General features: G+C 45.5%; 1 protein-coding gene across 1 annotated transcript in view; it reads right to left on the bottom strand.

The window, feature by feature from the left end:
• siae (sialic acid acetylesterase) overlaps positions 1–22,714 on the bottom strand; it is an 84,461-nt gene that overhangs the window by 51,930 nt on the left and 9,817 nt on the right. The window contains exon 2 of the mRNA XM_033049848.1: positions 19,902–20,066. Coding sequence (XP_032905739.1) covers positions 19,902–20,066 — 165 coding nt within the window. The remainder of the gene's footprint in view (positions 1–19,901; positions 20,067–22,714) is intronic.

The raw sequence follows: 22,714 nt of genomic DNA on the forward strand, positions 1-22,714 counted from the left end.
CTGGAGACATGAGAATCTTGAGCAAAACAAAGTGCTGGGGAAATTCAGCAGGTCAGACAGCATCTGTGGAGGGAATGGACAGATGAAATTTCAGGTCGGGACCCTTCTTCAGAACAAAGACTATGCATGATTACAATCGAGCTGTCCAGTGTAAGATACAGGATGAAGGGTACACCATTTAGTGCAAGATAAAGTCCAATAAAAGATAGTTCAAAAGTCTCCAATAAGGTAGATGGAAGGTCAGGACCACACTCCAGCTGGTGAGAGAATGGTTCAGTCCCTGATAACAGCTGGGAAACCATCCCTGAATCTGGAAGTATGTGTTTTCAAACTTCTGTACCTCTTGCCCAATGGGAGAAGAGGGAATGACCGGGTATAGGCTGATCCTTGATTATGCTGGTGGCCTTGCCAAGGCCAATGAAGTGTAGATGGAGTCAATGGAAGGGTTGTGTGATGTGTCTGGGCTACGTCCACAATTCTCTACGAGTTCTTGTGGTCTTGGATGGAGCTGTTCCCAAACCATGCTGTGATGCATCCCAATAAAATACTTTCCACAGCGCATCTGTAGAAGTTGGTGAGGATTGTGAGAGACATGCCAAACTTCCTAAGCCTTCTATGGTAGTAGAAGCGTTGGTGTGCCTTCTCAGCCATTGCTTCGATGTGGTTGATCCAGGCCAAATTGCTGGTGATATTTATTCCTGAGAATTTGAAGCTTTTGACCTTCGGCGCCATCAATGCACACCCTCCAGCTTTTCCGTGCTTTCCTGAATACCATTCTTTCAATTTGATCAGTCAGAGACCAGACAAACCCATACAATACGATAGAACTTTATTTATCCCAGGAGGGAAATTGATCTGCCCACAATCATAAAAACACAAAATACATGAAACATGAAATTAAAGTGACCAGTGGAAAGGCTTGGGGGAGAGCAAAGATTCGGGGATGGGGTGGTGGGGGTAGGGGAGTCAGTCTCAGTCTACCCCATGACAGAAGGGGGAGAAGTTGTAATGTTTGCTAGCCACAGGGAAGAAGGATCACCTGTGGTATTTTGTCCTGCATTTTAGTAGAACAGTCTGTTGCTGAAGGTACTCCTCAGGTTGACCAGTGTGTCATGGAGGGGGTAAGCTGCATTGTCCAAGATGCTCTGCAGTTTGAGGAGCATCCTCCCCACCAAGACCACCCTTGAATCCAATTTGGCCCCCAGGACGGAGCCAGCCTTCCTGATGAGTTTGTTAATCCTATTGGTGTCTGCAGCCTTCACCCTGCTGACCTAGCACATGGCAGCGTAGAAGATAGCACTGGCTATTATCGATTGGTAGAACATCTGCAGCATCTTATTGCAGACGTTGAAGGAGTGGAGCCTTCTCAAAAAGTACAGCAGGCTCTGTCCTTTCGTGTACAGGACCTCAGCGTTCCTGGACCAGTCCAGTTTACTGTCCAGGTACACGCCAAGGTAATTGTACTCCCTGGTAAACTGCACATCCACACCATTGATGCGGAGACAGGGGACAGGGGTGTTCCTCTCCCCCTAATATCCACCACCAACTCCTTAGTCTTGTCGGTGTGGAACTGCAGCATGACTTGCTAAAGTGTTACAATTTCTCAAGTGGTTTTTGAGAATGCTCTTCTAGAGTTTTTCCACAGTGCTAAATCCAGGATCATCCCATTTCTTAGTGTAGAAACAAATAACTGCTGGTTTATACAAAAGATAGTCACAAAATGCTGGAATAACTCAGCGGGTCAGGCAGCATCTCAGGAGAAAAAAGATAGGTGATGTTTTGAGTCTGGACCCTTCTTCCAGACTTGCTAAGTTACTCCAGCACTTTGTGTCCAACATCCCATATCTTTGTGGGCTTTCCAGATAAAATCGAGGCAGATATGATAGTGGCATTTGAGAGATTTTTGAATAGGCACATGGATATGTAGAGAATGGAGGGATATAGATTTGACATTCACATTGTGGGCCAAAGGGCCTGTACTTGTGCTGTACTGTTCCATGTTTGAATGTTCAGTGCATTTCAAAAACAATGAGCATTTCAAATGTGTTGAAATGCTCATTGTTATTGCCTAGTTATTTTTTGCCTCACATTTCCCATCTCCCATCAAATAATTTGGGAATCAATGGTGAACTACTAAATATGTAAATGCTGCTTTTCTGTTGCTCAGCTTAACCCCAAAACAGCAGCTTGTTCATCACGTAGCTGTAATAGTACGTTGTTACCTTGGCCACAACCCTGTACCCTGGGCATATTCTCCTGTCATTTCTGACAACCTTGTACTTACACATTTATCTTCACCCTTTGTTCATGATCCCGTATATATAAATATAAACAATTAAGGGCTTGCAAAGTTCTCACTCCTTTCAACTAGTTTTAAGTTCATCATTCCTCTATTTTCCAGACTAATTTATCAAACCCCAACATTCCACATGCAGTTTGCCATTCTCCCTTTGAAACCACAATAAGTTCCCATCCCTGTGCCAAACTATTTTAAATCCTTCCCCTCGCCACCATCAAAACTCCCAAGGATACAAGTCCCAGTTCCATGGCAATGCAACTGATCCCAACTACCCCAAAGTCATCGTCAATTCCCTCAATAAACTAGATCGCTCCCTTCTGCACTCCTTAGACATATATTCATCCGTCCTCTTTTTCTTCTGTTCCTTCTGGCACATGGTACTAACGTAATGCAGAAATGATCACCTTTGTGCTTGTGCTATTTAATTTAATCCACAGATCCTTGTAATTTACCCATCAGATATTTCATTAGAGACACGAATATGGACCAAGACCTAATTGTTCACCATCTCAACCACCCCCAAGCCCCCATCCTCCCTTGAAGTATTCCACTGCTGGTTCACACCTGCACCCATAGAAATACCTAAATGGCCCCTATCTGTTCAGCACAGATAATATGGGTCTATTCTTGTGCTGTACTGTTCTATGTTCAATTGAATCCCCAGCATTTTCACTCTGGCCCACTCCATACAGCAGAAACACCCGTGATGGGATGTCTTTGGCTCTCACTGTCCCCCTCAAGAAACCACCAACCTTGGAGTATTTATAGATGGAATGACAGTGAAGGAGCAGAATACATTAATGGGACATCCAATACCCACCAAGATCTGCATTACAGCAGCACAGCATTTTGCACTCCAGAAGTTCAAGTTCAGTCCTGGCTCCATAACAGAAGCATCCATGTTACTGGAAGTATCCTGAGCTAATTCTGCTACCACCATCATCTATTGCATCAAGTGATCGCTCCCACTGATTGTCACCGAAAGCTTGTGTCCTTTTCGGGACGGATGATGACAGCGATGTCAACATTTGAAACATGGAAGATGGACATGAAAGAAGAAGTCCTGACACTGGGTATTGTCTGCATGCTCACTTTCCCAGAGTTTCCTTCCACATCCCATGTGCTGTTGACAGGTTAACTGGCCAGTGTGCATTGCTCCGTGTGGATGAGTAGCCGGAGAATCAGGCTGCAACTCACAGGTTCACAAGCGGGAACTAGACAGATAGAAAAGCAGTGGGTAAGCGTGGAGGTGGCCAGCAGAAAGAGTCATGGCCATAGACCTGCAGTGCAAGTGTCCCTGTGGCCATTCCCTTCTAAAACACATAGTCACCCCAACTTTACGGCTGCTCAGAAGCAGAAATTCATCTTCAGGGAATTCATTACCAAAAAATGGGATCTTGAATAAACATGCACTCTTACAGAATGTGAGACAGAAAAAAGTAAATAAACAATGTTTTTCATGGGGTGATGTTACTGAAAATCACAATACAAAATGTTTTCTAGGGCAGCCCCTCCTTATAGTAGGGATGTACTGAGCATTGTTTAGGATATGTATGGTCATTGGGTGTGGGGGGATGGCCTCTCAAGTTTTGTGGCCTTATAGAAACATAGAACATAGGTGCAGGAGTAGGCCATTCGGCCCTTCGAGCCTGCACCGCCATTCAATATGATCCTGGCTGATCATCCAACTCAGTATCCTGTACCTGCCTTCTCTCCATACCCCCTGATACCTTTAGCCACAAGGGCCAAATCTAACTCCCTCTTAAATATAGCCAATGAACTGGCCTCAACTACCTTCTGTGGCAGAGAAATCCGGAGATTCACCACTCTCTGTGTGAAAAATGTTTTTCTCATCTCGGTCCTAAAAGATTTCCCCCTTATCCTTAAACTGTGACCCCTTGTTCTGGACTTCCCCAACATCAGGAACAATCTTCCTGCATCTAGCCTGTCCAACCCCTTAGAATTTTGTAAGTTTCTATAAGATCCCCCCTCAATCTTCTAAATTCTAGCGAGTACAAGCCGAGTCTATCCAGTCTTTCTTCATATGAAAGTCCTGACATCCCAGGAATCAGTCTGGTGAACCTTCTCTGTACTCCCTCTATGGCAAGAATGTCTTTCCTCAGATTAGGAGACCAAAACTGTACGCAATACTCCAGGTGTGGTCTCACCAAGACCCTGTACAGGGCTCTCGCTTAACTTTTTTTCCCTGTTGCCAGCCGGGCAACCTTGGCAGCTTTTTAGGTTGCCAAATGACAGTTTAGGTGGTCATTTAAGATGGCTTGCATGATGCGTGCGATAATGTGCTCGGACAAAGTGCGTAGTTACCAGTCGGAATTATACTCAATGAAGCATTCACATATTATTTCTGCTTCAAATAAAGTCACAAACTAAACATTCACCAATCAAGACATGATATATCCCACAATGACATGCAGCAAAATTATAAGGCAGTATCTCAACTCTTTTTACACATTGCAATTAATACAATTTCTATTAGTTCTTTCCACTTCCAAACAAAAATGTGGTTGAATTATTCAGCGTATGATCAACCTGTGTCAATAAATCCTGGACCATGGTAACATATATGCGTACGTATAGTTGTGAATGTTGCTCATTAAATAACTGATATTCCATATTAAGAGCATTGATTTGCCGTTAAAAGTAGTTAAAAGCCTCCCCCTCCCTCCCTCCCTCCTCCCGGCCTCGGCGTGCGGGAGGGTTTGTATTGAAAGCGCGGGTTTGCAAACAGCGGCCCTTATCAGGGCGGGCGGGGTGTGGGAGGAGGAGGATATGAAGCCGCTGCTGCCGCTGTTCGGGGCCGTCATTCGCTGCGACCCTTCCTCACCCCGCGCCTAGTATCTTTCCAACACAATACAGCCGTCACCGCCGACACAAAACGTCGCGTTACTTTTCTCCAGAGATGCTGCCTGACCCGCGGAGTTACTCCAGTTTTTGTGTCTATCTTCGGTACAAGCCAGTATCTGGTTGCCAAGCCGGGCAAAATTACTCGGTGTTTAGTGGCCCGGCGGCGCTTTGAGTGGTCAATGGCACCCGGGCAACCGTTAATTTCGAGCCCTGCTGTACAACTGCAGTAGAACCTCCCTGCTCCTATACTAAAATCCTTTTGCTGTGAATGCTAACATACCATTCGCTTTCTTCACTGCCTGCTGTACCTGCATGCCTACTTTCAATGACTGGTATACCATGACACCCAGGTCTCGTTGCATCTCCCCTTTTCCTAATCGGCCACCATTCAGATAATAGTCTACTTTCCTGTTTTTGCACCAAAGTGGATAATCTCACATTTATCCACATTATACTGGATCTGCCATGCATTTGCCCACTAACCCAGCCTATCCAAGTCACCTTGCAGCCTCCTAGCATCCTCCTCACAGCTAACACTGCCCCCCAGCTTAGTGTCATCCGCAAACTTGGAGATGTTGCATTCAATTCCCTCGTCAAAATCATTAATCTATATTACTAAAACTCTGATCTTGACCGCTTTTGGCCCACTGTGCTGCGATTTCCGACAGAACGCCGCCACCTACGGCCGTCATTTTTGGCCACCTCGCTCAGAGCCCCCCACCGCCTTAAAGGAGCAGAGGATTTTTCCCAACGATGACAAATCAGAGAGATATTAATAAATTCACCATTCTCTCTGCTGCCCCTGCTGGAGGGAGGGGGAAGGACTATAAAACCAGGAAGTGGTGTGCCTCACTCAGTCTCTTCAAGATGGATGAAGCCAAGGGTCACGTCTCTCTGAGCTCTGAATAACACTGAACAAATGTCTACATAACTGTGAGTACCCTTAATGTGGTTTGAAAATGAAAGTATTGTTTGTTTGAAGTAAAAAGGCAGTCTGCAAATGATTGTTTGGGTGCTTTGGCTTGAAGTTGAAAGGCATTACTTACTGCAAATGGTGGCTTGGGTGCTTTGGCTTGAAATTGAAATCACTACTTACTGCAAATGGTGGCGTGGGTGCTTTGGCTTGAAGTTGAAAGGCACTACTTACTGCAAATGGTGGCATGGGTGCTTTGGCTTGAAGTTGAAAGGCACTATTTACTGTAAATGGTGGCGGGTGCTTTGGCTTGAAGTTGAAAGGCACTACTTACTGCAAATGGTAGCTTGGGTGCTTTGGCTTGAAGTTTAAAGGCACTACTGCAAATGCACTTACTTCCTGTTTGCACTGTATATTGATTTTAGATAAAACGCTACCACTTACGGCTGTGATTTTTGGCCATCTTACTCAGTCCCCCTCCGCTGAGCAGGTGCAGAGAATTCTTCCCATCAATGAAAAATAAAAGTGTTATGTTTTTTTTTAAATGTTGAGAATCTCTCTCATGTCAATCACGCCATGAAAGCCACACCTTTTCCGGTGGGGGGGGGGGGGGGAGAGGGGTTATAAAACCTAGAAATGTGGGTGTGGCTCAGTCTCTGCATGATGGGGGAGGGAGAGGTCACGACTGTCTGAGCTGTGAATCAACTGAACACACTGAATGTCTACTGAAGTGTGAGTTTGGTGTTTTGTGTGGTTTTATGGTGGTTTCACCCTGCATGAAATGCTATGAAGCTGCATTTGAATTTGGTGGCATTGCACCCTGCTTGAAATGGAATAAAACTGCACTTGAATTTGGTGGACTTGCACCCTGCTTGAAGTGGAATGAAACTGCACTTGAATTTGGCAGCATTGCATCCTGCTTGAAGTGGTATGAAACTGCATTGAATTTGGTGGCCTTGCACCCTGCTTGAAGTGGTAGGAAACTGCACTTGAATTTGGTGGCCTTGCACCCTGCTTGAAATGGTAGGAACATGGATTTGAATTTGGTGGCCTTGCACCCTGCTTGAAATGGAATTTCAAGGAATAGTCATGAGTCAACTGCCAGCCCACCAGCCGTAAGTGAGCTGCCAGCAGATCAGGCTTGAGGGACTGAGCTGCCTCCCCAAGAACCCATACCAGCGCTCCAGAAAGCCCCACCCCCCCCCCACTCGTCACCAATATTGGAATTGGTGGAGAGGTGGAATATTGCGTCGGGGGACCAGCCCTCCCGTGTGAACATGCGACCCAACGGGTCCCACTAAGTCTAGTATATATAGTAAATAGCTGGGGTCCCAGCACTGAGCCTTGCGGTACCCCACTAGTCACTGCCTGCCATTCTGAAAAGGACCCGTTTACTCCTACTCTTTGCTTCCTGTCTGCCAGCCAGTTCTCTATCCACATCAATACTGAACCCCCAATACCATGTGCTTTAACTTTGTATATTCATCTCTTATGTGGGACATTGTCGAAAGCCTTTGAAAATCCAGATATAACAAATCCACTGGTTCTCCCTTATCCACTCTACTAGTTACATCCTCGGAAAATTCTATAAGATTCATCAGACATGATTTACCTTTCATAAATCCATGCTGACTTTGTCCAATGATTTCACCACTTTCCAAATGTGCTGCTATCCCATCTTTAATAACTGACTCTAGCAGTTTCCCTACTACCGATGTTAGACTAACTGGTCTGTAATTCCCCGTTTTCTCTCTCCCTCCCTTTTTAAAAAGTGGGGTTACATTAGCTACCCTCCAATCCTCAGGAACTACTCCAGAATCTAAAGAGTTTTGAAAAATTATCACTAATGCATTCACTATTTCTGGGGCTACTTCCTTAAGTACTCTGGGATGCAGCCTATCTGGCCATGGGGATTTATCGGCCTTTAATCCATTCAATTTACCTAACACCACTTCTCGGCTAACCTGGATTTCACCCAGTTCCTCCATCTCATTTGACCCCTGGTCCCCTGCTATTTCCGACAGATTATTTATGTCTTCCTTAGTGAAGACAGAACCAAAGTAGTTATTCAATTGCTGCCATGTCCTTATTCCCCATGATCAATTCACCTATTTCTGACTGCAAGGGACCTACATTTGTTTTAACTAATCTTATATGCTGCACAGGAGGGGAAAAGGGCCAGGAGAGATAGGGTGACAGGGGGCCAAACTGCAAGAGAAGCCATTCACAAACCCTAATCGGCTGGTGTTGACATGATTCAAACACATCTCACAGTACACTATACGATAGAACTTGATCTGCCAACAGTCATAAAAACACAAAATACATGAAACATGACATGAAAGTGATGAGTGGAAAGGATTGGGGATGTGCAAAGATTAGGGAGGGGGGCGGGGGGGAGGGAGTCAGTCTATCCCCATCACAGAGGTCTGTTGCTGAAGTTGCTCCTCAGGTTGACCGGTGTGTTATGGAGGGGGTGAGCTGGAATGTCCAGGATGCTCCGTAGTTTGAAGAGCATCCTCCCCTCCAAGACCTCCTCACATGAATCCAACCCCACCCCTAAGGATGGATCCAGCCTTCCTAGACTTTAATTCTCCTTCCCATTACCACACAGACCTTTCTGTCCTAGGTCTCCTGCCTTGTGAGAGTGAGGCTAAACACAAATTGGAGAAACAGAATTTCATATTTCGCTTGGGCAGCTTACATCCCAGTGGTATGAATATTGATTTCTCTAACTTCTGGTAGCCCCGGCATTCACTCTCTCCCTCTATTCCTCCCCCACCCATGTCGCACTAGTTTCTAATTTTCACCCAACAACAGCTAACAATGGCCTGTTTCCTTCATCGTCGTTACTTTTTTACATATCTTTCATTCATTGCTCTTTATCTCTCTACATCACCTATATCTCTTGTTTCCCTTATCCCTAACCAGTCTGAAGAAGGGTCTCAAACCAAAACGTCACCCATTTTCTCACCAGATTTGCTGCCTGTCCTGCTGAGTTACTCCAGCTCTGTGTCTAAGAATCTATCTATCTCTACCTTAAAAATACCCACTGACTTTGCCTCCACAGACGTCCGTGGCAATGAATTCTACAGATTCACCACAAAATAAATTCCTCCTCATCTCCTTCCTAAAGGAACGTTCTTTTATTCTGAGGCTATGACCTCTGGTCCTAGACTCTCCCGCTAGTGGAAACAGCTTCTTCAGATCAACTCTATCCGATCCTTTCACTATTCGGTAAGTTTTAATGAGGATCCCCCTCATCCTAAACTCCAGCGAGTAGAGGGGCAATCTGTAGGTCAAGGGCAATGTATAAAGTTAATGTTTTTCATCTATATTTAGCAAGGAAAAAAATAACATTGGACCGGAGATTTTATTTGGGACTGAAATTCCGACCATCATAATAAATGGCGGTGCTGGCTCGAAGGGCCGAATGGCCTCCTCCTGCACCTATTTTCTATGTTTCTATGTTTTCTATGTAATATCAAAAAGGAAGTTATAATGGAGAGATTGACTCATCTTTATAAACTGGTTGGAATGCAGCTTGGAAAACCGCATGCAGTTATGGTCATCACACAGTAGGAAGAACATGATAGCATGGACAAGGTGCAGAGGATGTTGCCTGGATTGAAATATTTAAGATCCAAGGAGAACCAGTTCTTAGAACAAATGAGGCTTAGGGAAGTCCAGATAGAGGATATAAAATTATGAATAATAGGATAATTAGGAAGAGACCTTTCCCTATGGCCAAAATCTCCAAGACCAGAGGGCATAAATTTAACGTGAGGAATAAGCAGTTTAAAGGGGATTAAAGGAAGAACCTTCACCCAGAGGGTGAAGCCTGGAAGACGCCAAGGTGGTGTTCTCTATACGGACTTCAACAAGGCATTTGATAAGATTCCACATGGTAGGCTACAAAGCCCTCCACCATCTGGCCCCCCCATATCTCACTGACCTCCTCTCCCCCTACCAACCCTCACGGTCCCTCAGATCCACATCAGCCGGTCTCCTCTCCATCCACAAGTCCAACCTCCGCAAATTTGGGGACAGAGCCTTCTCCAGGGCAGCTCCCAGGCTCTGGAACTCCCTCCCCCAACTGATCCGCAATTCCGTGTCCCTCACCATCTTCCAGTCCCACCTCAAGACCCATCTCTTCACCTCTGCCTATCCTTAGCCCCACGTCCCCGTCCCTTTTCATCTGTGCATTAATTGCCATACTGTGTTTTGTATTGAATTCTGTCTTTACTTTGTGTACTAGTCATGTCTCTACTATTTATTTCATTCCCCTTACATGTTTTTCCTCTACATGCTCAATTTTTGTAAGGTGTCCTTGAGACTCTTGAAAGGCGCCCATAAATAAAATCTATTATTATTATTATTATTAGGCTGCTCTGGAAGGTTAGATTGCATTGGATCCATGGAGAGCTAGCTAGAGAACTGGCTTCATGGAAGAAAGTGGAGGGTAATGGTGGAAGGTTGATTTTTAGACTGGAGGCCTGTGATGAGTGGTGTGCATTAGGGATTGGGGCTGGACCCATTAGTTTGTGGTATATATCAACAATTTGGATGAGAATATAAAAGGCATGATCAATAAGTTTGCAGATAACATGAAAGTAGGTGGTATCGTAAATAGCTAAGATGATTACCACAAATATTACACAGGGTCTTGATCACTTGGGCAAGTGGACTGAGGAATGGTTAATGGAGTTTAATGCAGATAAGTGAGGCATTGTATTTTGGAAAGTCAAACCAGGAAAGGACCTTCATAGTGAATGGCAGGGCCCTGTGTAGTGTTGTAGAGCAGAGGGATAGAAACATAGAAAATAGGTGCAGGAGTAGGCCATTCGGCTCTTCGAGCCTGATTCAATATGATCATGGCTGATCATCCAACTCAGTATCCTGTACCTGCCTTCTCTCCATACCCCCTGATCCCTTTAGCCACAAGGGCCACATCTAACTCCCTCTTAAATATAGCCAATGAACTGGCCTCAACTACCTTCTGCGGCAGAGAATTCCAGAGATTCACCACTCTCTGTGTGAAAAAAGCTTTCCTCATCTCGGTTCTAAAAGATTTCCCCCTTATCCTTAAACTGTGACCCCTTGTTCTGGACTTCCCCAACATCGGGAACAATCTTCCTGCATCTAGCCTGTCCAACCCCTTAAGAATTTTGTAAGTTTCTATAAGATCCCCCCTCAATCTGCTAAATTCTAGCGAGTACAAACCGAGTCTATCCAGTCTTTCTTCATATGAAAGTCCTGACATCCCAGGAATCAGTCTGGATCTGAGTGTCGGTACATAGTTCCTTGAAAGTGGCATCACAGTTAGATAAGTTGGTCAAGAAGACTTTCAGTACATCAGCCTTCATCAGTCAGCATATTGAATATAACAGTTGGGATGTTATGTTACAGATGTAGAAGATGTTGCTGAGGTCGCATTTGGAGTATTGTGTTCAGTTTTGGTCAACCTGATAGAGGAAGGATGCTGTTAAGTTGGAAACATAGAAATTAGGTGTAGGAGTAGGCCATTCGGCCCTTCAAGCCTGCACCGCCATTCAATATAATCATGGCTGATCATCCAACTCAGTATCCCGTACCTGCCTTCTCTCCATACCCTCTGATCCCCTTAGCCACAAGGGCCACATCTAACTCCCTCTTAAATATAGCCAATGAACTGGCCTCGACTACCCTCTGTGGCAGGGAGTTCCAGAGATTCGCCACTCTCTGTGTGAAAAAAGTTGTTCTCATCTCGGTTTTAAAGGATTTCCCCCTTATCCTTAAGCTGTGACCCCTTGTCCTGGACTTCCCCAACATCGGGAGCAATCTTCCTGCATCTAGCCTGTCCAACCCCTTAAGAATTTTGTAAGTTTCTATAAGATCCCCTCTCAATCTCCTAAATTCTAGAGAGTATAAACCAAGTCTATCCAGTCTTTCTTCATAAGACAGTCCTGACATCCCAGGAATCAGTCTGGTGAACCTTCTCTGCACTCCCTCTATGGCAATAATGTCCTTCCTCAGATTTGGAGACCAAAACTGTACGCAATACTCCAGGTGTGGTCTCACCAAGACCCTGTACAACTGCAGTAGAACCTCCCTGCTCCTATACTCAAATCCTTTTGCTATGAAAGCTAACATACCATTCGCTTTCTTCACTGCCTGCTGCACCTGCATGCCCACTTTCAATGACTGGTGTACCATGACACCCAGGTCTCGCTGCATCTCCCCTTTTCCTAGTCGGCCACCATTTAGATAATAGTCTGCTTTCCTGTTTTTGCCACCAAAATGGATAACCTCACATTTATCCACATTATACTGCATCTGCCAAACATTTGCCCACTCACCCAGCCTATCCAAGTCACCTTGCAGTCTCCTAGCATCCTCCTCACAGCTAACACTGCCCCCCAGCTTAGTGTCATCCGCAAACTTGGAGATATTGCCTTCAATTCCCTCATCCAGATCATTAATATATATTGTAAATAGCTGGGGTCCCAGCACTGAGCCTTGCGGTACCCCACTAGTCACTGCCTGCCATTGTGAAAAGGACCCGTTTACTCCTACTCTTTGCTTCCTGTTTGCCAGCCAGTTCTCTATCCACATCAATACTGAACCCCCAATGCCGTGTGCTTTAAGTTTGTAAACTAATCTCTTATGTGGGACCTTGTCGAAAGCCTTCTGGAAGTCCAGATACACCACATCCACTGGTTCTCCCCTATCCACGCTACTAGTTACATCCTCGAAAAATTCTATAAGATTCGTCAGACATGATTTACCTTTTGTAAATCCATGCTGACTTTGTCCAATGATTTCACCACTTTCCAAATGTGCTGCTATCCCATCTTTAATAACTGACTCTAGCAGTTTCCCCACTACCGATGTTAGACTAACTGGTCTGTAATTCCCCGTTTTCTCTCTCCCTCCCTTCTTAAAAAGTGGGGTTACGTTTGCTACCCGCCAATCTTCAGGAACTACTCCAGAATCTAAAGAGTTTTGAAAGATTATTACTAATGCATCCACTATTTCTGGAGCTACTTCCTTAAGTACTCTGGGATGCAGCCTATCTGGCCCTGGGGATTTATCGGCCTTTAATCCATTTAATTTACCCAACACCACTTCCCGGCTAACCTGGATTTCACTCAATTCCTCCAACTCCTTGACCTGCGGTCCCCTGCTATTTCCGGCAGATTATTTATGTCTTCCTTAGTGAAGACGGAACCAAAGTAGTTATTCAATTGGTCCGCCATATCCTTGTTCCCCATGATCAACTCACCTGTTTCTGACTGCAAGGGACCTACATTTGTTTTAACTAATCTCTTTCTTTTCACATATCTATAAAAACTTTTGCAGTCAGTTTTTATGTTCCCTGCCAGTTTTCTTTCATAATCTATTTTTCCTTTCCTAATTAAGCCCTTTGTCCTCCTCTGCTGGTCTCTGAATTTCTCCCAGTCCTCCGGTATGCTGCCTTTTCTGGCTAATTTGTATGCATCATCCTTCGCTTTGATACTATCCCTGATTTCCCTTGTTATCCACGGATGCACTACCTTCCCTGATTTATTCTTTTGCCAAACTGGGATGAACAATTTTTGTAGTTCATCCATGCAGTCTTTAAATGTCTTCCATTGCATATCCACCGTCAACCCTTTTAGAATTAATTGCCAGTCAATCTTGGCCAATTCACAGTCTCATACCCTCAAAGTTACCTTTCTTTAAGTTCAGAACCATTGTTTCTGAATTAACAATGTCACTCTCCATCCTAATGAAGAACTCAACCATATTATGGTCACTCTTGCCCAAGGGGGCACGTACAACAAGACTGCTAACTAACCCTTCCTCATTACTAAATACCCAGTCTAAAATAGCCTGCTCTCTCGTTGGTTCCTCTACATGTTGATTTAGATAACTATCCCGCATACATTCCAAAAAATCCTCTTCCTCAGCACCCCTGCCAATTTGATTCACCCAACTATATGTAGATTGAAGTCACCCATTATAACGGTTTTGCCTTTGTCGCACGCATTTCTAATTTCCTGTTTGATACCATCTCCAACTTCACTACTACTGTTAGGTGGCCTGTACACAACACCCACCAGCGTTTTCTGCCCCTTAGTGTTTCGCAGCTCTACCCATACCGATTCCACATCCTGCAAACTAATGTCCTTCCTTTCCATTGCGTTAATCTCCTCTCTAATCAGCAACGCTACCCCACCTCCTTTTCCTTTCTCTCTATCCCTCCTGAATATTGAATATCCCTGGATGTTCAGCTCCCAGCCTTGGTCACCCTGGAGCCATGTCTCCGTGATCCCAACTATATCATAGTCATTAATAGCTATCTGCACATTCAACTCATCCACCTTATTACGAATGCTCCTTGCATTGAGACACAAAGCCTTCAGGCTTGTTTTTACAACACTCTTACCCCTTATACAATTTTGTTGAAAAGTGGCACTTTTTGATTTTTGCCCTGGATTTTCCGGCCTGCCACTTTTACTTTTCACCTTGCTACCTATTGCTTCTACCCTCATTTTACACCCCTCTGTCTCTACGCTCACACATTTAAGAAACCCTTTCCCTTTAACTCCATCCTCCACTAGCCCATTCGACACCCCACCCCCCTTATTCAGTTTAAAACCACCCGTGTAGCAGTGGCAAACCTGCCTGCCAGAATGCTGGTCCCACACCTGTTAAGATGCAATCCGTCCCTTTTGTACAGTTCCCCCTTACCCCAAAACAGATCCCAGTGATCTAAGAATCTAAATCCCTGCCCCGTGCACCAGTTCCTCAGCCACACGTTCAGGTCCCGTATCTCCCTGTTCCTGCTCTCGCCAGCACGAGGAACTGGAAGCAAACCGAAGATAACAACCCTGGAGGTCCTGCTTTTCAGCATTTTTCCGAGCTCTCGAAAGTCACGCTGCAGAATATTCATCCCCTTCTTTCCGACATCGTTTGTGCCGACATGCACTACCACTTCCGGATGTTCACCTTCGCCCTTGAGGATTTTTTGCACTCTGTCCGTGACATCCTGGATCCTGGCACCAGGAAGGCAGCACACCATCCTCGCATCCCGTCTGTTGCCGCAGAAACCCCTGTCCGTACCTCTCACAATGGAGTCTCCCACTACAATGGCGTTGCCTGCCTTAGGCCTTTTTGGTTTTGGCTCAACAGCCCTATTCGCATCACAAGCCAGTCCGCCGCCCAGTGTAAACACCTCTTCTGTCCCGACAGCTTCTAAGTGGGTGAACCTGTTCACAAGAGGTACAACACCCGGGGACGTTGGCATTCCATGCTTCCCTCCCGTTCTCACTGTCTCCCACCTTCTCTCTTCCAGTACCTTAGGTGTAACAGTCGTACTGTAGGACTTGTCGAGGAACGACTCCGTTTCTCGGACGAACCGGAGGTCATCCACTTGCTTCTCCAGTTCCCCAACACGGCCCTTCAGGAGCTCTACCTGGATGCACTTCTCGCATTTGTAGCAGCCAGAGGCACCGGCGGTGTCCTTGACCTCCCACATACTGCAAGAGTGCACAGAAGATTTACGAGGATGTTGTCTGGACATGAGGGCCTGAGCTATAGGGAGAAGTTGAGCAGACTAGGACTGTATTCCTTGGAGCGTAGAAGGACGAGTTTTGAATTTAGAGATATATATGATCATGAGGGGAATAGATAGGGAAGATGCACAGTCTTTTACGCAGGGAATCGAGAACCAGCTGTCATAGGTTTAAGGTGAGAGGGAAAATATTTAATAGGAACCAAGGAGTTATGTGATGGATATATGGAACGAGCTGCCAGAGGAGGCAGTTGAGGTAGGTACTACAACAGTATTTAAAAGACATTTGCTTAGGTACATGGATAGGACAGGTTTAGAACAATATGGGCCAAACGCGGGCAGGTGAGACTAGTGTAGATAGGGCATCATGGTCAGCATGGGCAAGTTGGGCCAAAGAGCCCGTTTCCCAGCTGCATGATGACTCTAAGTACTGGAGGCAGGAGACAAACATTTGATTTGCCAAGGCATAGTTGGCCTGAACCATTCTGGTACAGATGAGTATTTGACTGTCTGCATGGACATGGTGGCCCCTGCAACCTGTTTATGTAATCTAACGCTGTGACACAGGAATAGACCGTTTGTTACTTTACTGAGACTATCAAGCACCCTTTACACTAATCCTATTTCGTTCCCCCATTCTAAACCAAAGTACATAGTAAATTTTGATTTCCAACATCTCCCCACCGTTTCTAGACCTCACTGTCTCCATCGCAGGTAACAGACTACTGACCGACATCTACTACAAACGCACTGACTCCCATGACTATCTGGACTACACTTCTTCCCACCCTGCTTCCTGTAAGGACTATCCCCTGCTCCCAATTCCTCCGTCTACGCCGCATCTGAACCCAGGATGAGGTGTTCCAGACTAGGGCATCGGAGATTCTGCCAGGGTCTCTTCAATACCCCGTAGCTCTGCTCTCACTCCCCATCCCACCCATTTGTAACAAGGGCACAGTTCCCCTTGTCCTCACCTTCCACCCTACCAGCCGTCACATACAACACATAATCCTCTGACATTTTCCCCATCTCCAACGGGATCCCACCACTGGCCACATCTTCCCATCTCCTCCCCTTTTGGCATTCTGCAGAGACCACCCTCCATAACTCCTTGGTCAATTCCTCCCTTCCCAAACTACCCCTGGCACTTTTCCTTGCAACCGCAGGAAATGCTACACTTGTCGCTTTACCGCCCCTCTCGACATATTCCAAGGACCCAAGCCGTCTTCCCAGGTGAGGCAGAGGTTCACCTGCACCTCCTCCAACCTCATCTATTGCATCCGCTGTTCCAGGTGTCAGCTGCTCTACATCGGTGAGACCAAGGTTAGGCTTGGTGATCGCTTTGCCCAACACCTCCGCTCAGTTCGCATTAACCAACCTGATCTCTCGGTGGCTCAGCACTTCAATTCCCCCTAGCATTCCATATCCGACCTTTCTGTCCTGTGCCTCCTCCATGGCCAGAGTGAGTCCGATTCAATTTTAATTAGATTCAGATTCAGATTCAATTTTAATTGTCATTGTCAGTGTACAGTACAGAGACAACGAAATGCATTTAGCATCTCCCTGGAAGAGCGACATAGCTCTTGGAGACCGCAAATTGGAGGAGCAGCACCTCATATTTCGCTTGGGTAGTTTACACCCTAGCAGTATGAACATTGACTTTTCCAATTTCAGATAGTCGTTGCTTTCTCCCTCCTTCCCCTCCCCTTCCCAGCTCTCTCACAGCCCACTGTCTCCGCCTCTTCCTTTCTTCATCCCGCCGCCCCCAACCCCCACATCAGTCTGAAGAAGGGTCTCGACCTGAAACGTCACCCATTCCTTCGTTCCATAGATGCTGCCTCACTCGCTGAGATTCTCCAGATTTTATCTACCTAGTAAATTTTGATGGTCACAGGGCAAATGGACGCACGGATAGTATCGCAAGTCAGAAATAAACTCATGTCATTGGATTCACAAAACAGGAACTCTGTTAGTTGCACCACTGGGCCAGGGACGTGGTTCGGCTGCGGTTTCTCTTTCAGTAAGAATAAGGTCAATCTGATCTCAACTCCACTTCCCTGCCAGTTTCCCATAACTGTCTCCTGTGGTCTAAAAATATGTCTCTGCGTTAAATATACATTGACTCAGCATACACAGCACCTCCTTGGTCAATTCCTCCCTTCCCAAACTACCCCTGGCACTTTTCTGAGGGACGTGATTTCTCCTCTAAATTAACATCACTTCATACTGTGACATTACCACTAACTTCATTTCAAAAGGTGTCAAAGCATGGATTTGTTATCTCAATGGGCCCGCTGCCACTCTGGTATATCTACTGGTGATCTAGCTCAGCATACTCTCTACCCCACCAGTAGATCTACTGGTGATCTATCTCAGTGCACACTCTGCCACACCAGCAGATCTACTGATGATCCATCAGAGCGTACTCTCCACCACATCTCAACATACGCTGTGCCCCATGGGTAGATCTACTGGTGATCTATCTCTGCCGCACTGGTAGATCCATTGGTGATCAATCTCAGCACGCTCTGTTACCCACCTGTAATCCCCTGGAGATTTACTGGAGACCCCATCTTTCTTGAACTACTTTAATAATGCTTTTATATTTCCTTTTAAATTCTCCTCAACCACAATCCGTGTCTCTAACTTCTCTTGTCAATTCCTTCCACTGGTTCCGAATGTGATATAATAATTTTTCTGTTATTAATGCAACACTTATTTTAGGCTTCATTTTTCATCTCTCTTCAGTTATTTGTAGATCTCCCATTTTAGAAACATAGAAAATAGGTGCAGGAGTAGACCATTCGGCCCTTCGAGCTAGCACCGCCATTCATTGTGATCATGGCTGATCGTCCCCAATCAATAACCCGTGTCTGCCTTCTCCCCATATCCCTTGATTCCACTAGCCCCTAGAGCTCTATCTATCTCATGACTGCGTAGCTGGTCATGACTGCGTAGCCTATGGTCATAGTGCGAACTCCATCATCAAGTTCGCTGACGACACCACCGTTGTGGGACGTATCACTGATGGGGATGAGTCAGAGTATAGAAGAGAGATCGAGCGACTGTCCATATGGTGCCAGCACAATAACCTGGCCCTCAACACCAGCAAAACCAAGGAACTGATTGTGGACTTTGGAAGGAGTAGGATGGAGACCCACAGTCCCGTTTATATCAACGGATCGATGGTTGAAAGGGTCAAGAGCTTCATATTCCTGGGCGTGCACATCTCTGAAGATCTTTCCTGGTCCGAGAACACGGATGCAATTATTAAGAAAGCACATCAGCGCCTCTACTTCCTGAGAAGATTACGGAGAGTCGGTTTGTCAAGGAGGACTCTCTCTAACTTCTACAGGTGCACAGTAGAGAGCATGCTGACCGGTTGCATTGTGGCTTGGTTCGGCAACTTGATCGCCCTGGAGAGGAAAAGACTACAAAAAGCAGTAAACACTGCCCAGTCCATCATCAGCTCTGACCTCCCTTCCATCGAGGGGATCTATCGCAGTCGCTGTCTCAAAAAGGTTGGCAGTATCATCAAGGACCCACACCATCCTGGCCACACACTCATCTCCCTGCTACCTTCAGGTAGAAGGTACAGGAGCCTGAAGACTGCAACAACCAAGTTCAGGAATAGCTACTTCCCCACAGCCATCAGGCTATTAAACTTGGCTCGGACAAAACTCTGAACATTAATAGCCCATTATCTGTTATTTGCACTTTACCAGTTTATTTATTCATGTGTGTATATATTTATATAACGGTATATGTACACACTGATCTGTTCTGTAGTCATGCCTACTATGTTCTGTGTGCTGAAGCAAAGCAAGAATTTCATTGTCCTATCAGGGACACATGACAATAAACTCCCTTGAACTTGATCTTGAACTTGAACTACCTCTTAAATCGATCCAGTGATTTGGCCTCCACTGCCCTCTGTGGCAGGGAATTCCACAAACTCACAACTCTCCGGGTGAAAAAGATTTTTCTCACGTCTTAAATGGCCTCCCCTTTATTCTAAGACTGTGGCCCCTGGTTCTGGACTCGCCCAACATTGGGAACATTTTTCCTACATCTAGCTTGTCCAGTCCTTTTATAAGTTTCTTTAAGATCCCCCTCATCCTTCTAAACTCCAGTGAATACAAGCCTAGTCTTTTCAATCTTTCCTCATAGGACAGTTGATTTTGAATGTGGCCTCTATCCCCATTGTGATGTTAATCCTTCCCACCTCTATCTCTGTTACAAATCAGCAGTTGGAGGTACATTTCACAAAATAGAGAACTTCTTACCTTCACTGACTGCAGTAATCTGCTGACTGTTGGTGCCATCTTCTGTCCACACACTCACAGCGACTGTTGCTCCCACTACACCGTATCCCCAAACAACGGCTCGCGATGGCTGCTGCTGTAATACCATGTGACTGGCATAGTAAGATCCAAAATAAAATCTTGACTCTGAAAAAAGATAAGACAGCATTAAAACGGAAATCCCTCCTTAACAAAGCTGGGATCCAGGACCTGGATCATCACATTTGATTGGTAATTAGTTTGATTTTCAGAGATAGCTTGGGTCAATGTGAAACAGCTATTAATAATACAAAAGAGCTAATGATAAACATGAGAGAACAAATAAGATTATCCAAATTTATAAAGACAGTGCAGAACTTCATAAATAACAATGCAAGTGTTAGAGCGAGACTGACTTGTTTGGGGACTTTTCTCAGGGGAAATTAGTGGGTCATAAAACATCAATAAATGAGACTTGGAATGGGCACAAGAGGGTCATCAAAGTCATCTGCAAAATCCCTCGTCTCAGGACTCAGCACCCCCTCTGGGCTGGGCGTCAACTTCAGGAAGCAGGGTGGAGTACAAACCCCAGTCTGGATCAATGGAGCTGAAGTGGAGATGGTTGAGATGTTCAAAGAGCTTGGTAACTACCGGCAACTTGACCTAGTCTAATCACACTCAATCTATGGCCAAGAAAGTACATCAATACCTTTATTTAATCAGAAGTAAGACGATTCAGCATGTCTCCAATGACCCTTACCGTTTCTACAGATGCAGCATAGAAAGGTGCCTATCCAGATACACCACAGCTTGGTTTTGCAGCTGCTCTGCCCAAAACATGAGAAACTGCAGAGTTCTGCACACACCCCAGTCATTCACACAAATTAGTTCTCTCTCTCTCTCTCTCTCTCTCTCTCTCCCTCTCCCCCGCCCCTACCAACCACCTTATTGACTCCATCTACACCATGTTGCCTCAAGCCGCCAGCCAACATAATCAAAGAACACTCATCTGCACTTACTCTGTAAATGTAACTATATTCTGCACTCTGATTCCTTTCTCATTTTACACTGCCTGTTGTACTCATAACCATATAACAATTACAGCACGGAAACAGGCCATCTCGGCCCTACAAGTCCGCGCCGAACAATTTTTTTTTTTTCATGTTTATTGTGTGATTACATGTCCACCACCGATTTTCCAGCACCCTTACAGCCTTGCCGTATTATCAGTTTTGCCGGACCAACAGAGGTCCCAGCCTTCGGGGGCCACAAAGTCAGCCGCGGAAGTCGGCTATGGGAGCGGAACTACCGGGATCAGCTGGGCCAGAGATACAGAGCCCCCGCCACAGGGGGCATATTTGACCCACCGATTAGCGCAGAAATCCCAATGAGGTTGAGATCGGCCGCCGTATCCAGCCCAGGCACTACATTTCCGGAGAGACTTCTGGGTGGGATTTCAAATGCACTGGACCATCAATTGCTGTGGTGGACCTCATGCATGATCTGCCTCAATAAGACCCAAATGTTTTTCACTGCATCTCAGTATATGTGACAATAATAAACCAATACCAATAGCATACCCACTGCTGCAACTCCTATGTTGGTGCAACTCTGTGCCTCATTTAGTTATTGGCATTTAAACTCAGAAACCATAGTTTGTCTTCAGAAGCATAGACCACAGATAAAACATCAATAAATGAGACTTGGAATGGGCACAAGAGGGTCATCAAAGCCATCTTCAAAATCCCTCGTCTCAGGACTCTACTGGATCTTAAAGAAACATGTTATCTTTGTTAGTCACCAAAACTTATGTTCCCTCCCAGCTTACTTCATCTATCACACTGGCTATTACCTCAATCTGATCCAGATACGACCTTACTGTCATAGCCTTGATCTGGGATCAGCTTCCAACACGTGTAGCTATTTTTTACTAGTACAGAAACAGGCCCTTCAGCCTACCGAGTCCGTGCCAACTATCGATCCCCATACACAAGCACCATCCTACACATTAGGGACAATTAAATCAAGACAATTAACCTACAAACCTGTACGTCTTTGGAGTATGGGAAGAAACCAGAGCTCCCAGAGAAAACCCACGCAGGTCATGTGGAGAATATATAAACTCTGTACAGACAGCACCCAGCATATAGTTAGGATCAAACCCGGGTCTCTGGTGCTGTAAGACAACTCCACCGTGCCGCCCTTTCATAACACCATCTTTCTCTACTATAACATTGCCCAGAGGGCCCCATTACTCAGTTCATCTATTGCCAAAACCCCATTCATGCCTACGTACTACATAATCTACAACCCTTCCATATCTTGGCTTGCGGTATCTTGCACTATTCAATTCACACACTACTGTGCTAACTGACCACAAATTAACTTTTGGTTAAGTAATGTCTTAATTCTTAAATTCTCAGCCATGTTCTGAAATAACTATAGCCCGCAAACCCTGGACCGTCCTACAGCTCTTCAATCCTCTGATGAGAGTGGCACGGTGTTGTATTTGGTACAATGTGTAGGAGGGAACTGCAGATGCTGGTTTAAAGATGATAAGACACAAAAAGCTGGAGTAACTCAGCGGGACAGGCAGCATCTCAGGTCGTGCCTAAAGAAGGATCTCGACCCAAAACGTCACCCATTCCTTCTCTCCAAAGATGCTGCCTGTCCCAATGAGTTACTCCAGCACTTTGTGTCTATTTGTAGTTGGTACAGCTGCCTCGCTGCTCCAGTGAGCAGGGTTCAATCGCAAACAATGCGTGGATTTTCTAGCATTCGTTCCAGTGCTCAAGATTCCTTGCACATCTGAGACA

This window comes from Amblyraja radiata, chromosome 33 (genome assembly GCF_010909765.2).
Source record: "Amblyraja radiata isolate CabotCenter1 chromosome 33, sAmbRad1.1.pri, whole genome shotgun sequence".
Lineage (NCBI taxonomy): Eukaryota > Metazoa > Chordata > Chondrichthyes > Rajiformes > Rajidae > Amblyraja > Amblyraja radiata.